At 41.8% G+C, this 17,210-nt stretch overlaps 1 protein-coding gene across 11 annotated transcripts in view; it reads right to left on the bottom strand.

The window, feature by feature from the left end:
- Positions 1-17,210, bottom strand: part of BLTP1 (bridge-like lipid transfer protein family member 1) — a 197,891-nt gene that overhangs the window by 78,461 nt on the left and 102,220 nt on the right. For all 11 annotated transcript variants that reach the window (XM_069978550.1, XM_069978552.1, XM_069978555.1 and 8 more), the window contains exons 29-36: positions 15,153-15,223; positions 14,267-14,440; positions 13,015-13,135; positions 11,752-11,892; positions 7,956-8,083; positions 6,574-6,776; positions 5,173-5,370; positions 2,036-2,247 (exon numbers count right to left, since the gene is read on the bottom strand). In XM_069978550.1, coding sequence (XP_069834651.1) covers positions 2,036-2,247; positions 5,173-5,370; positions 6,574-6,776; positions 7,956-8,083; positions 11,752-11,892; positions 13,015-13,135; positions 14,267-14,440; positions 15,153-15,223 — 1,248 coding nt within the window. The remainder of the gene's footprint in view (positions 1-2,035; positions 2,248-5,172; positions 5,371-6,573; positions 6,777-7,955; positions 8,084-11,751; positions 11,893-13,014; positions 13,136-14,266; positions 14,441-15,152; positions 15,224-17,210) is intronic.

Raw genomic sequence — 17,210 nt, 5'->3', positions numbered from 1 at the left:
AGCAGATGATGATAGGGAAGTAGTACCAGGGCTATCCCCATCGCCGCCACCAATGCCGCCCCTGCACTTCAACATGATCCTGGAGCCACTTATGCCCTGGTACTATTTCCCCATCATCTGCTCATACTATAAGCAGACGATGGGGAAGTAGTACCATGGCTATCCCCATGACCGCCGCCACCGATGCCTGCCCCTGCTGTCACTCGTACCCTGCATACCTCCGGTGGCCGCAGCTCTGGCGTGGCGGGCGGGTCCGCTGCTGTAATTGAGGCCCTGGTTTAAGGGGGACAGTAGGCCCCGGGCTTAGGCCTACTTCTTTCCTGAGACCGGGCTCTCAATTACAGCAGCAGAGTTTTCACGGTGTCACAGAATTAAAGCACCGTCACCCAAAAAAATATAACGTTTTGACTGGTCGCGCTTAGTGCATTCCTCCTCCGGCTCTGTATCACGTGAGGAGACGGATCCATAATGGACATAATGGAAGTATATGGGAGAGGATCCTGCTCATTCTACTGATCGGTCCTGGTGTGAACACTCAAATCCTGGCCTCTGACCAATAACAACATTTGACATGTTTCTCTGAGTTACAGGTGCACTTCAAATAATCAATACCAATACAATAATAGATCAGTATACAGGGCACACTGCTAGAAAGCATATTTGCAGAGCAGAACAAAAATGACACAGGAATCTGATTAGAAATAATATATAAAGCTTGCAATATAGCAGCAATTCTAGACCAATTAGCCACCTGTTGGAACTCTGCGACAAATTAAAGGTGGTCAACATTAGAAAATAATGTAATCCCACAATATACTATGAACACACTTATTATTGGCCTCATTACTTAATATGAACACACCAAAAATACCATTAACATCAATAACTGACTCAATATCGTTATAGAAAAAAATTTCTCATAAAGAAGCGATGGCTATATTTCTCCAAGAAGGAGATCCCATTAGATTTCATATCTCTAGTCATCCCCGACCTACAAACTGACTTCTGGCACCAAACTGGGTTTCAATCTTTAGATGATTTTGATAAGATCATAAACGTTACACAACCATCTGATTTACCCTTACCTATTCCCCAAACTTCCTCCATTCTTTCACAAATTAAAAAAATTTACAAATTCTCAAATAATCAGAAATGGTCCCAAAAACCAGAGAAACTTACAAATGTTCACAAGTTCTATTTTAACTGGAACGGCTTCCAGAAAGGTTACTCACATATTTATAACTTGCTAACAGAAAATGTGGAATTTACAATGTATAAAAAACTCCCATACATGCTGAGATGGGAGGAGGATATGGGTACTTCCTTCACTTATGACCAATGGTTATCTGCAATCAGAATTATCTCTCGGAATTCTAAATGCATAAACCACGCAGAAATCATGCGTAAAATACATATGTGATGGTACCTCACTCCTTCACGACTATCTCACATTATTCCAGACCATTCTAATCTCTGCTGGAGAGGCTGTGGCCAAATTGCCAACCAATTACATATGTGGTGGTCTTGTCCAAACATCTCCAAATATTGGAAAGATGTATTTAATTTAATTTCCAACATCACTTTAAATACATGCCAACTAGACCCAGCCTTAGAGATTTTGGATATCAACCTAGAATCATTTCTTATTGCCACAAGAACGACTATTCACCATTTACTCATTGCAGCCAGACTAGCGTTAGCTCATACATGGAAGTCACCCAGTCCTACTTCAATTTTTGAAGTAATAAACCGAGTAAACTTACAATGTGCATATGAAACTTTTCTTTCTCCTGCTTCGCATTAAATAAGTTTAATCACAAAGTTTAAGGTGAACATTAATCTTTTTTCCATTTTAACTTGTTCTCTTTCTACTAGGCTGTATACAAGTTTTCTTTGTTACTCTATTTTAGGCCTCTTTAAGGCCTTGTTTGTAAAAAATGTATTTTGAAAAAATTTTGAATAAAAATTTAAAGTAAATTTTTTTTTTTATAAATATAAAAAAAATAACACCCATATAGTTAATATATTTATTTACTTGTTCATCAGACACAGAATTCCCATTGATATCGGAGGATGGGCTCATGCCATCACATGGAATATTATCATCAGATACATCAGTGCTATAGCCACTTCCAGTAGGTGAATCGGAAGAATCATTAGACTTAAGGTGTCCACTCCGCTCAGTGGTGCTGGATTTCCCCATTACGCCAAAAGAATTATGTAAGAGAGCCCCAGACTGTCGCCCACCTGAAAAAATAAAGTAACATAAGTTTAAGAAAAAAATGCTATACCTACAAGTTTACAGAGTTTGGAAATGTTCAATATGATCAAGGTGACCATCATACAACAAGGTTACTCTTCCAAGGCTGCCACTAGAGAAGAGCGAAGTGAAACGCTTCATTATCTCTGCAATCCGCTCATCAGCCTGTTTCCATTTAACTGACTGCTGCTCCATACCACTCTTGAGATAAACTGGATGCAGTCCTGGGAAACTTCTCCTACTTTCCCAGGACTGGATCCAGCTTTTCCCAGCACCCGGGGAGGAGCGGCAGTCAGTTAAATGGAAGCAGGTTGATGAGCGGATTGCTGAGATATCAAAGAGCTTTACTTCCTTATTACCGTAAATTCGCTCATCCCTAGTTACTACTTTCAGAACAGATGAACATCTGTATTGCTGATCGTGAACTTCTTGGCAGAGTTTTCTTAACTTTATCAATATAAAATGTAATTTGCCAAGAAAATGCTCCATACAGTAACAAAGAGATGCTGTCGGCCTGAACGAGCCATCTGTGGCTCCAGGGAAACCCTCTCGTTTGGTCACTAATATAACGGATATGCGGCTGCTATTATTTAGTATGTTGGATAAGAGGATGATAAACTCGGTGTTGTCTCCATAGATGTGCTGGGCCCATCCTGCTCTCCGCTCTGGCTAAGTGATGGATGTCCTCAGTGGGAGACAGATCTCCATTAACTCAGATTTACCTGAAAAATGGGTATTCTAAACACCTGGCCACCCTGTTAACTAAATAGGACAAAAGATGAAAGCGCCTGACGATATAATCAAACACAAGGTGCCCTTTGCTTCATGCAGTTTACATATACACACATTACTATATACACTTTTATATTTTACTCGCTTTACTGTTTTAAGTGTCACTGTTTTTTACATTTTTAGTACAGGCAATTTTAAGAAACTTTATAATTGGGTTTATTACCCGAAAAATCAATTTTTATCATGAAAAAGCAGTTTGAAGCTCCCACCCGAGTCTTCATGGTTCTCCTATGGAGAGGGTAGGGGTGGAGGGAGATGACGCACCAAAACAGGACAACAAAGAGTTAATTTACAGCTTCATCATCGGGCTATCTCCTCTGAGGTCAGCACTGACCTCTCTGACCTCCGAATACCGGCTTTCACACAGCTCTCGCTGTGTAATCCTTTGTTCTCTGCTCTCTGCAGGCGACTAATCTCCCTCCTCCCCCTCCCCTCTCCATAGAACAGACAGGGGCATGTGATTTCCTGATAATGTGCAGTAGATAAGAGAGAGGAGGGGAGGGGGACCTAGGGAAAGTCTTTTTGAATGCAGATAATGGCATATTTGCCTAATAAACCCAATTACAAAGTTTCTTAAAATCACCTGGACTATTGATTTCTGCAAAAATAAAATAAAAGTATGACAGCGACACTTTCAGTAATACTCTCCTAATATAGGTCAGCAACATCTTCCTATTCTTTGTACGTCCCATGGGAACTATAGGAAAGAGATGTCTAAATTATATTTTGCTTAAGAGAAGGTATAGATGAATGTGTCAGCTCACTCAAACATACAGGAAGGAGCACGTGGTTGAAGGGTCTCTGTCATCTCCAAAACACCCATTAAAGTTACCAGTAGATTACATATCAGTAGAGTATACAACTCTAATTCTATATCTTGCGTTCCTTTGCTATAAGCCCACATGTGAAGGAGTCTATGTAAATATAAAGTCTCTGTTAGATTCTTGAGCTGACCCACGGAGTGCCGTCCTTCTCCTTCTACTATAAGTGAATTGGCATATAGTAATATTGGCATATAAATCTTTGCAATGTGTTGTAAAAATACATTGCCATGATTAAGGGGCTTTCAGGAAACACGTCGGCGCAAATTTAATTGTGATTTGAAATTGTATGCCGAAATAAAGTCTGAAAGTTTTATTAAGCTTTGGATTCCTCACATTGATTTCCTTGAAAGAAGGTATCTTGATAGGGAAGAGGAGTGCAAGACCATGCATGGGTGAACAGGCCAACACTGCCTAGAGCTAGTGATAAGCCGATGAACAAGCAAATGCTTCTTCAGTGACCGATCAGACCATTCAAACCTGCTGACCTGATCTTTGGGATCTTGTCAACAAAATCTGGCAGCAAGCAGGGGGAAATTTGATCAGCAGTATGAACTTACCTTTCCCCCTGCGCACGGTGAGCAGCTTTGGGACTCCGGGATCACAAGCGCCGACACATCACAACATGGCTAATGGACTGGCCGCTCAGCCAGTCAGTGACTGGGGTGGGACACAGCTCCAGTCAATGATTGGCTGAGCGGCCAATCCATCAGCCAGAAAGTCCTTCCCCCGCCCCAGCGTCGTAATCTCATCACAACTCGGGAGAAAATGGCTTTCGGCAGAAGTCTTGGAGCCAGTCCCACCACTCACCACGATCACGGGGAGGGGTAAGTTCATACTCCTGTTCAGGTACCAGATTTTTAAAAATGTCCGGATTTCTCATTTCAATGTGGTATCCCTACAGCAAGTAATAAAAGTAAACTAAATACAACAGATTAGGCTGGGTTCACGCTACGTTTTTGCAACCCGTTTTTTCATCCATGAATAAACGGATGGAAAAAAGTATGCATTTGTGTGCATCCATTTTGTTCCGTTTTCCATTGATTTTTAACCTACACAAAAACGTAGTCGACCTCATTTTTGTGTCCGTTAATAAAAAAACGGATGTTTTGACCCCCCCCCTTTTTTTTTTATAATGGAAGTCAATAGAAAAAAACGGATTCACACAAATACATATGTTTTTGGCAAAAACGGATGAAAAAAACGTAGTGTGAACCCAGCCTTACAAATCTGGGGGAAAAAAGTTAGAGTAACTTTTATTTAATATTTTTTCATAGCAAACAATAACCAAATGATCACCTTTAACCACCAAGTTTTCGATTCCACACTCAAACATTATCCATCCCCATTTTTCTTGACTCGGGCCGATACGGGTCACATCGGTAGTCGGAGGCTGTTCAGTTTCGTCCACAAATGTAAAATCATCTAATTCTTCCAGGGTGAACAGAACCTTTGATTTTTCAAAGGGAATTGTGGTGATTGCACAGGTTCCCATGTCTGATCAAAGGGAGAGAAAAATCTAATGGTAAGAGCGTAGAAGCGTTATCTACAAGGCAGCAGACACAATGACATTTTGGCTATGTGCACACAAAATATTGCAGTCGCTCACGCTGCAAATGGAGACGGCAAAGTTTTAAATTCATTCTACCTCCTGAGGTATATAGCTTGCTAAAATCTAAACTCCTGAAAAGTCTGCAGACGGCAAATTCCATATGTTTTCAGTAGATTAGCACTTCCCGTAACTGTCCGCATGTCCTTTACCTACAACTTTAAGCAGCCGCTGAACACAAAGCATACTACCGTATTTTGGGGACTTTTTTAAAACAGGCTTTTTAGAATGAAAAAAAAAAATTACTAAAAAGTCCCTGAGTCTTATAGTCTGCAGTCAGGGGAGCCTGATAGATTCTCGTTTTGGCCTTGCAGTGTGATCTGACTGCTCAGCATTGGGACTGCACCATTTAAAAATCTTTTTCTATCAAATCAACTGGTTTCAGAAAATTATACAGATTTGTCATTTACTTCTATTTAAAAATCTAAAGTCTTCCAGTACTTTTCAGCTGCTGTATGTCCTGCAGGAAGTGGTGTTTTCTGTTCTGGTCTTACACAATGCTCTCTGCTGCCACCTCTGTCCATGTCGGGAACTGTCCAGAGCAGCAGCAAATGCCCATAGAAAACCTCTCCTGATCTGGACGGTTCCTGTCATGGACAGAGGTGGCACTTCATGCAGGGCATACAGCTGCTGACAAGTATTGGAAGGCTTGAAATGTGTAAATAGAAGCAAATCACAAATCTATATAACTTTCTGAAACCAGTTGATTTGAAGAAAAAAAAAATTCACTGGAGTACCACTTTAAAGCAGCCCAGACATTACCACCTGCCCACTTAGGATATACCAAATAGCAGTGCCAATGTCACCAGACAGGGTTGTATTATTATAATAATGAAATATTAACCCCTTCTTCTACCATATAACTGCTCAGAAAGGAGGCATTACCCTAGACCAGTGTACACCTAACCTCTACACTAGACCACCAGGGAAGTATGAATAATTCTTTTCTATTTTCTGTTATCTGAATACTAAGTGCACCCTATACAGGTGCGTCTTATAGTCCGAAAAATACGGTATATTATATGATGATTCTTCTGGATCTTTTAGTACACAGCTAATTATTACAGATATGTTACTAAAGGGTATCTCACCTGATGTATCTAAGCCTCTGAGCTGACCATGTACCCGATGGACATTTAATTTGGCAGCTATTTCTTTTCCTTTCTCTGCTCCAGCATTGGATCTCAATGACCCAGATGACTGTGGCTGCATTTTCGTGGCGTTGGCATACTTCTCCAAGTTTACAGGTGGACGACCAGTCTCCGGATTGTTTGGCAATTCTTCCACTACACCTCTTTATTGAATCAACATACAAAAGATCCCAAATTTCAATGATAACGTATATGCTAGGATACTTTCTATATAGGATAATGCATAACACTATGATCGGTGGGAGTCCATCCCAAGAATAAAGTCAAGTCCATGAAATCTTAAAGAGACTCTGTCAGCAGGTTTATGGTGTCCTATCTCAGGGTGGCATAAACTAGTGACAGAGAAGCTGAACAGAATGACGTATCACTAACATTGTTCTGTGCAGCTGATCCAGAGATCTCCTCCTGAATAACATGGACAATAAGTAATCCTCTCCATTATGTGCATGAGCCCAGTAGTCCTGAATATTCATGAAAAGCAGAAAACTCCGCCCACCAGCTGCTGATTGGCAGTTATTTATCTATGCTGTTTATAGGCAGTCACCTGTCAATCAGCAGCTGGAGGGCGGGGGAGGGGTGTGGTAAGAATCCTATTCTCCTGCATATTAGGAGAACGGCTGAACAAAATGATGTAAGTAACACAACGATCTGTTCAGCATTTCTGTCACTAGTTTATGCTGCCCTTATTTAAGGCGGCATAAAACTAGTGACAGATTCCTTTTACTTACCGCATCTGTACCCAATTGCATCTGCCCAGTGTCGGACTGGCCCACCAAAGCACGGCAGGATCCTCCAGTGGGCCTCCAGCTTTAGAACCTGCACAAACACTGACTGACATGTTGTTTCTTGCTGGTTCTTCATTGATGGGCCCCACAGGATCATTTTCTCTGATGGGTCCCAGATACCCCAGTCCGACACTGCATCTGCCTAACCCATTTGACTGACAGCCACAGATAAAGAGAACATAGGCTGGACTATCCCAGGCCTTCTCTGTGCTGGGTAACACTATCTGGACTTTTGAGGGTCACTTTCAATACACTTAAGATATCTATCAGGCGAAACTAACAGGTATGTCTCCTGATTACCCACCACCCTCTCCTACATAGATTGGGGATGGGGGGTTGTCACATTTTTTACTCTCTTGACAGCGGTTTTAATCAACATTTTTTAATTTTAGTCATAGACACACTGGGACTAATTGGCGTCCTGCATTTCCAACATGCTTTTCCAAGGAAAATGCCTGGAATAAGTGACAACCGTGGCAAAAAACAGTGCATGATCTCGGCCTGTTTATATATTTAAAAAAAATCACATTATTTTACCTGTTCATCCGGACTTGTGTAGCGATTCTATCAAAGCAAAGTGCAATTAAAGACACATGAGTAACACTTTTATTTGCAGCAACATTTGGAGACTCTTCGATGGATGCTTGTAACAAACACAGATTCACCTGAAATGAGACCGGGTGATTATGGTAACACAATACCATCATCTATTCTTCTAAAATTAAGATGGTGACAACATAAATATACGGCAAGGCTCAGCCCTATAAGAAGAAGACAAAACACTGCATAAAACCTGAATATATTATACAGAGCTGAATCTATGACTAAATCGGAAAACGTTTAAGTCTTTCAACCTATTTTATAGCTGTGGTTATTGCCGTAAACGGTAAAATCTATAATAAACACATAGAAAACCACAGAAGACAATCACGGATCTGGCTGCCATAAGGGAAGGACCAGGATACTCCCGAGATGGACATTGAATCCTTTTGCTTCATAAAAAGTATATGTAGCTTAACCCCTTAAGGTCAAAGCCAATTTTCGTTTTTGCGCTTTTGCTTTTTCCATTTTATGTTTAAAAGTCCATAGCGCTCGCATATTTTTACCTAGAGACTTATATGAGCGCTTATTTTTTGCGAACCAAATTGTACTTTGCAATGACAGGCATTATTTTTCCATAAAATATGCTGCGAAACCGTAAAAAAAATCATTTGCACTGTAAAATTGAAAAAAAAAAACACGAATTTGTTTTGATTTCGGGAGTTTTGAATTTACGCCGTTCACCTTATGGTAAAACTGACTTGTTATGCATGTTCCTCAAGTCGTTATGATTACAATGATATGTAACATGTATAACTTTTATATTATGTGATGGCTTTTAAAAAATTCAAACCATTGTTAACAAATATATGTTCCTTAAAATCGCTCCATTCCCAGGCTTATAGCGCTTTTAACCTTTGGTCTATGGGGCTGTGTCAGGTGTCATTTTTTGCGCCATGATGTGTTCTTTCTATCGGTACCTTGATTGCGCATATACGACTTTTTGATCACTTTTTATTACATTTTTTCTGGATTTGATGCGACCAAAAATGCACAATTTTGCACTTTGGAATTTTTTTGCGCTGACACCGTTTATCGTGCGAGATCAGGAATGTGATTAATTAATAGTTCGGGCGATTACGTGCGCAGCGATACCAAACATGTTTATTTATTTGTTTATTTATTAATTTATATTTATAAAATGGGAAAAGGGGGTGAGTTGGATTTTTATTAGGGGAGGGGATTTTTTATTAGTAAAAACCTTTTTTTTTTTTTTACAAAAACTAGAAGCCCCCCTGGGGGACTTGTATATACACAGGACTGATCTCTCATAAATCAATTAGATTGGTCATAGATTGCTTTGGCTTGCTGCAGGCCACAGCAATCTATTGCCGAGCCGGATTCAGCGTCATTGCGACGCTGAGGCCAGGGCCGGGCAGAAGAACGGATCTTCCCCCCCCCCCCAAATCGCATCGCGGTGCAGGAGATCTGTCCCACTAGACACCAGGGATGTTGTCCATAAAGCACTTTAATGCAGCTGTCAGGTTTGACAGCTGCATTAAAGTGCTTAATTAGCCGGAGCGACAACGGGACCTGCGCCGGCTAATAGAGGCACTGCCCGGCTGCAGATTGCAGCCTGAAGCGGTGCCGTTCAGAGCGGGGTCCAGGTGGGACCCCGCTCTGAACACCCCCCGTGGCACCATGACGTACCAGGTACGCCATGGGTCGCTAAGGGGTTAAAGGGGTAGTGCGGCGCTCAGCAATTATTCACAGAACAACACACATTACAAAGTTATACAACTTTGTAATGTATGTTATGTCTGTGAATGGCCCCCTTCCCGTGTCCCACCACCCCCACCCGTGTACCGGAAGTGTGGTGCATTATACATACCTGATCCGCGTCGCGCCCGTCCGCCATCTTGTGCCAAGACATCATCTTCTGGAGGCCGGCCAAACAGCTCCTGCCATCCCTGATGCCGGCCCCCCTCTGCCGTGTCATGACTGTGCTCAGCCGCGATTTGCTGAGCACAGTTATGCTCAGCCAATCACAGCTGAGCACCTGATGGCGCTGCAAAGGGGGGCCGGCCGAACACCTCCGACTGTCCCTAGTGCCGGACGCCCTCTGCAGCGCCATCAGATGCTCAGCCGTGATTGGCTGAGCATAACTGTAACCTAAGAGGACGTCATTGTCTGAAGATCGGAGACAGGGGTTGACATGAGTCAGGTATGTATAATGCACCACACTTCCGGGTACACGGGTGGGGGTGGTGGGACACGGGAAGGGGGCCATTCACAGACATAACATACATTACAAAGTTGTATAACTTTGTAATGTGTGTTATTCTGTGAATAATTGCGGAGCGCCGCACTACCCCTTTAAAGAGGTTCGCCGGGAAAAATTCACAAGATAGGGGAAAAGTAAGAGAATGCAGGGGATCCGACTTCCATACCCCCCACCGATCTCCATTTCTGCCCCGGCTTCTGTATTATGAATAGAGCCGTGGGTACAGCACATGACCCGTGGCTCTATTTATTCCTACGGAGGTGCCGGAAACAGACAAGTAAGCCAAAAGAGTGCTCACTTCCAGCTTACTAGGAACTTTCCGGCAGCTCTATTCATCCCTATGGAGCTACCGGCAAGAGATGAGTACAGCTTACATAATTTCTATGGCACCTCCATAGGAATGAATAGAGCTGTGGGTCTCGGGCCGTACCTGCGGCTCTATTCGTAGCACAAATAGGGGTTCAGAGGTCAGTTACTTGTTTGTCAAGTTATTTTTCTTGGAATACCCCTTTAGGCCAAGTTCACATTCTGCATATTTTCAATAAGTAACAGCTGTTTTATTGAACAGTGAAATAACAATGTTTTCTATGGAACATGGACACAGTGTATATACTGACTTGAGAAAACTCACAAGTCTATTTTGGGCAGCCACTATTCAGTGAACAGCGGCGGCACAAAATAGAATGAGCACACAACGTAAAGAACGGCTCCAGGCTGTACTTTCCATTGTGTTCTATGGTTAATCGGAGCACGGGCACAGCCGAATGTGCCCGTATTCCAATTCAAATACTGCAGTATCGGCCAGGTGATCATCACTGACAGCGGCCACTGTGCATACATAATGTGAACGTAGCCTTTAAGTATACTTGTAACGCTAAACTCTCTTCTGCTCAGGGTTGGAAAGACCCAGTTCCTAGTTGGGGAGAACAGTTGCTGAGGCAATAGAATGATAACCAGCGAGATCCGTGCACAATTCCCATTAATCAGAAAAGGTCCCATGTATGAAACTCGCTGCACATCATTCCGCTGCCTCAGCCACTGTACCATCCAGCATAGGGCTATGTTCACACAACATAAGTTCCGCGGTAATCACGGCCGTGATTTCTGCAGTACTTATGTAGTGCTGCAGGCTGAGGAAATCCCGGCCGGAGTGTATACACATGGTATACACTGCGTCCGGGATCCCTAGTGGCGGACACAGAAAACCCTGTCAGTGCACACAATGAAGAGAGTGGCTCCGGCCGCGCGCTCCATTGTGTGCAGTGGAGAGTTCTGATGTGGGCGCACACGGATGCGCTTAAGATCATCCAGTACCGGCCAGGATGATCTCTCTGAGACCGGCCGTTCCGTGATCCGGCCGGGTCACAAAATTGCCAGTCTCATACAGCTTCTGAACACGGCCTAGACCTGTATCCCTCCGTGCCCCATCTTAAATGTAGCACGTACTTTACACATTAAATATTTAGATGCAGACAAAGCTTTTAGGAAGAAACGTAACACGAGGTATACCTTGGGTATGGAGACATTGGCTTGGAGCCCCTTGATCTTGACATTATCTTGATTTAGTCCGCCTTTGGTCTGTGTTTGATTTGTGCTTCCTTTTACATGACTCTCAGGTTTGGGCACTTTATTATCTTGCTTTGACGGTAGCTGAATATAAAACAAATGCACAGACATTATCTTCTCATAATGTATCAAGGACAATAAATATTTCACTATATATCTATCATCTCTAAACAGAACTCTGGAAATACTATCAGCCGGCAACAAGATAACCATATATTGCATCCTTATCACTGGTTTTATGAGGTGTGCAATAACCTTTCCGAGATCTGCCCATAAATTATACATTACTCTAATGCAAAGATTATAGCTTCATTCTTCACATATGCCTGTTAGGACGGCTACAGATTTCATTTGTGATTGAAAAAGCTCTCTCAGTAAATACCCACAGGCTACAATTAATCTGCTATATTGTACATTTACAACCAGCTCTGGACTTGACAACCGCGCTTGTCTTTTTTTATATGTGCACTGACGCAAAACACAACAATCCAAATGGTATAATACATGTCTCGGCCTCATAGCTAAACTCTACCAGCTACCGCTATTAAAGTGTAGCTGTCATTTGAAATCTTTTTGCAGTAGTCAATAGTATAAGCAATTTTAAGAAACTATGTAATAGGTTTTATTAGGCAAAAAAGTTCCTCCCCAACTGTTCATTATCAGGAAAACCATCTTTACTACAGAGGAGCAAAGTGAAGATGGGTTCTGCTGTGTCCATTATAATCTATGGGGGGAGGGGGATGAGGGAGCAGGAAGAGGAGGCAAAAAGCTGTACAGTTTGGAGACTGTCTGGGCACATAAAACACAGGGGTCAGAAAGGTCAGTGCTGGTCTGAGAGTATGGTGAAATAAGATTGCAGGATGTAGTGTTTTGCAGGGCTGCCTTGTCTCCTCTCCGTGCTCTCTCATTACCCTCAACCCCTCCCTAAAGCATTATGGACACAGAAATGCTGTGTCTTCTGAAGTCAGGGGGGAGGTTGCAAAACAACTTTTTAAGAACAAATAAGTACTTAATAAAACCTGTTAGAGAGTTCCTTAAAATCGTTTATATTACTGATACTTATTAATTTCTGACATTTAAGTGACAGTAACGCTTTAACTATCTGCTTAAATGATTTAATATACAAAAAGCACCTGATTCTGGAAAGAAAAGATCATTGAATTTAGTTGACAAAAATAATAATAATAAAAAAAAAAAAAATCTTACATTTTCGGAGAACGTGGTTTTACTATTTTGTACAGCTTCCTTCAACACCTTTGCATGGAGGTCATCAACAATCGCAGCTGGATGTCGGGTGCTGGTGAAATGTACCATGGCCTCTATGTACCTAGGAAAAACAACCAGGTTTACAACTCCCAGTAATGACAATACAAAGAAATCCCATTGTTGCTTCAATTAACCAGAAATAGATTACGTCCTTCTAAAGGGGTTGGGCACTTTATAGTAAAATAGATGAGTGTACAGTGTATTAGTAATTGTATTCACTTACTGACAGCAGCTCCCCCAGGCTGTGCTGTCCTGCTCTGTAGTGATTCATCTCACTAAGGCTAGTTTCACACTGCGTTTTCAGCATCCGTTTAACAGATCCGTTTTTTTTTAACAGTCAAAAAAGTAGTGTCAACAGTATTTTATTGTGCGTCAAAAAAAAAAAACGCATCCGTTTTGATCGTTTTTTTTTTTTATAATGGAAGTCAATGGAAAAACGGATCAAAAATGGAATGGATGCACACAAATGCATCCGTTTTTTTGCAATCCGTTTTTATTTTACAAAAAATGAATCCGTTAAACGGATGCTGAAAACGCACTGTGAACCTAGCCTAAGATGGACGAACATTAAGGAGCATGTGACCATGCCCTGCAACCAGTATCCACCATTTAGCCTATGGCGGACACTGGGAGCAGGGCATGGTCACATGCTCCTCTATATCGTCCATCTTATGGATAAAATCAGCAGAGAGCAGGGCAGCACATCTTGGAGGAGTGGAGTCTGAGTTCAGCTCAATGAGGTGCAGAGGAAGCTGCTGTCAGTAACTGTAGTAAGCACAGCTACTAATACTGTACACTGAATATTATTATTATTATTATTATTATTATTATTAAGTGGCCAACCCCTTTAATATACAGTGGGTAAACTAAGAGTAAACACATCACCAATTTTCTAAGTAAATATTTTTTTTAAAGCAAACTCATTCAAATCGCATGGCCCACTGAGCCCCCCGATGCAGCGATGTGCCTGTACTGCTAGAAACAAGTATATGTGTATACAAATGTATATATAAAGAAACAATATTCCAGCAGTACAAGGCCTTTTTTGTACAACTCAGAAAACCCCTTCCAAATAGAGGTATAAAGGAATTATCACCAATAGCACATATTGGTGCTAATTTTTTTTTTACATTGGTAAAAAATAAAAGGCAAAATCACAATACCAACATTATACAGCTTGTAAAAAATGTACCTGTCTAATACTTCAGCTACCAGGGGACTCAAAACAACATCAACTGCTCCTTTCACTTCTACAATGGCCGTCGTCCTTGTGTGAGAAATCGGCTGATCGAGAGTCCATTCTTCAGTCAGTGTTTCATCGTCTGTGTTGTCCATAGCTTTTTTCTCCAAGGGAGTGTAAGGGGTGCTAAACAATAGAAGGGAGAGAATATGAAGGTCTGTATGGTATAAGGCATTGCATATTTCAGTACAAAACGGAAAAAAAAAATCTAAAATTAAAGTATATGTAACACCCCAATTGTTTCTATAACAGAAGCTTTCTTCTGATACCAATTCAAGTTTACTAGGTTACTAATCCCACAATGTACCAATACCATATAACATAATCAAAAATCACAAAAAAGGGGTAATTCACAAAGAAAAAATCTTTCAAATCAGCTGGTGCCAGAAAGTTACATAGATTTGTAAGTTACTTCTAATAAAAGATCTTAGGCCTTCCAGTACTTATCAGCTGCTGTATGTCCTGCGGGAAGTGATGTATTATCTCCAGTCTGACAAAGTGCTCTCTGCTGCCACCTCTGTCCATGTCAGGAATTGTCCAGAGCAGTAGCAAATCCCCAAAGAAAACCTCTCCTGCTCTCCAGACTGGAACGAATACCACTTCCTGAAACACATTCAGCAGCTAATAAGTACTGGAAGACTTATGATTTTTTTTTATTTTTATAGAAATAGCTTATAGATCTCTGGCACCTTTTTTTGGTGAACTACCCCTTTAAGGAAGTTAAAATGTGATAAAATATTATGCTTTTATTCAAATATGTTTTTATTGTAATATGTATTTGTTTCTCTGGCATCTACAGCAAAGAACGGAGGGTAAATTTACAGGTTTTATAACTCACCTAGAGGAGGAGCCCATGAGTTGCATCCCTCTGTCAAGCAAAGCATTGGCTGAAAGACCTTGTCTTATAACCTATAAATAAGCAGAAAAGGGTAAGGATCTAAAAGACTTATTACAAAGTACAAGGAATATATATACAGATACATTCAGTTATCATATAAATAATATATATATATATATATATATACATATACATACTATATGTATAACATCCACTTTAAAATCAAAGAATTACAGCCATAATTCAGAAAATGATGGCAGCTATCTAGTAGAAACACGATCATCTCTTAAAACCAATACCATGTGTAAAGGGAAACAAGGCAAAGAAGCCAATATATGTAAAAGAGGAATGCAAATATAAACTCTGAACTTAGGATAGGTTCACACTGGCGTTATTCACACCACCACAGTTCCGTTAAGCTGTTACGTTTTTAAACAATATAAACAGAATCTGACGTTTTTTTTAGTGAGCCTCCACAGAAGTAGTAAGAAACCAAGGAAGAAAAATAAACTGATATACAGATGCTGACTGATGCAAACTGATGTACAAAAGTCAGTTTTTTAAAGGGAACCTGTCAGGTGTACTTCATGTTCCAAACTGCTGACACTGTTAGGGATGGGGATAGGGATGGTAGATAGAGTAAGGACATGCTATAGCCCTCAGTACTACAAGTTTATACAACTTTGTAATGTATGTTATGTTAGTGAATGGCCCCCCTTCCCCGTGTCCCCCCCACCCCCGGAAGTGTAAAGCACTATACATACCTGATTCGTGTCGACCCCGGCCACCATCTTGGGGACAATGACGTCATCTTCGGGAGGCCGGACGGACCGCACCAGCCCTCCTTCATGCCGGCCTCCCTCTGCCGCATCATCAGCTGCCCAGCCGCGATTGGCTGAGCATAACTAAGGTCAGCCAATCGCGGCTGAGCAGCAGATGACGCGTCCCTCATGCCGGCCCCCCTCTGCCGCGTCATTAGCTGCTCAGCTGCGACTGGCTGAGCTTAGTTATGCTCAGCTAATCGCGGCTGAGCAGCTGATGACGCGGCAGAGGGGGGCCGGCATGAGGGACGGCTGCAGTGGTTCGGCCGGCCTCCCGAAGATTACATCATTGTCACAAGATGGCGGCCGGGGGTCGGCACGAATCAGGTGAGTATAATGCACCACACTTCCGGGTTTAGCGTGGGTGGGGGGGAACATGGGGAAGGGCGCCATTCACATACATAACATACATTACAAAGTTGTATAACTTTGTAATGTGTGTTCTTTGTAATGTGTGTTATTTTGTGAATAATTGCTTAGCGCCGCACTACCCCTTTAAACCAAAATGAAAGACACTAGGCTTACCTGTCCCCGTGCCCGTACCTATCCTTCTCCCGGGTTCTGGGTATGTCACGACCCGGATGAAACGTCACAAGCGGGTGGGATTTAGCCGCCTCAGCCAATCAGTGACTGCAGCGGTGTCCCGTCTCAATCAGTGAGTGGCTGAGCGGGGCATCCGTCTGTCGGTTGATGATGTAGTCAGAGGGGAGCTGAGGTAACAGCTGGCTGGGTTGCAGGAGAGGGAAGCACTGCACGGGCGCTGGGACAGGTGAATATAACCTCTTTTTATGTTCTTCTGACCGTAAATCATTTTTTTCCCTTCCCCCCAGACTTTTCCTTTAATGCACTTGCTCCAAGCCTGAAATGTGTACATTATTATTAATTTAGTAACCCCCCTGGTGCTGCAAAGTGAGATGGAAACTGTGAAAAGATTATTGACTGCTCGCTCTGAAACTCTTTTTCCATTGCCGATATGTATAAGAGCTCACACTGGTTACATTTCTATCATTCTCTAGAAAGTCATCCAGAGCTCAGAGTGCATGCTGAAACACATATGATACTTCATGTTTCTAGAAGATCAATGTATGGTCCTAACATTTTGAAAGTAAACCATTCTATGCTCTATACCTCCACAGTTTTCTACATCTATCCACTTAGGAAGAAAAGGGATCCTTCCTTGGTATTACAATAACATTTGAAAAATCTCTCCAAAACATTTGAGGTCCTAATTAGAGAA

This window comes from Dendropsophus ebraccatus, chromosome 7, assembly GCF_027789765.1.
Source record: "Dendropsophus ebraccatus isolate aDenEbr1 chromosome 7, aDenEbr1.pat, whole genome shotgun sequence".
NCBI lineage: Eukaryota > Metazoa > Chordata > Amphibia > Anura > Hylidae > Dendropsophus > Dendropsophus ebraccatus.
Note: the sequence above shows the minus strand (reverse complement) of the source record. Positions and strands in the feature narration are given on the sequence as shown.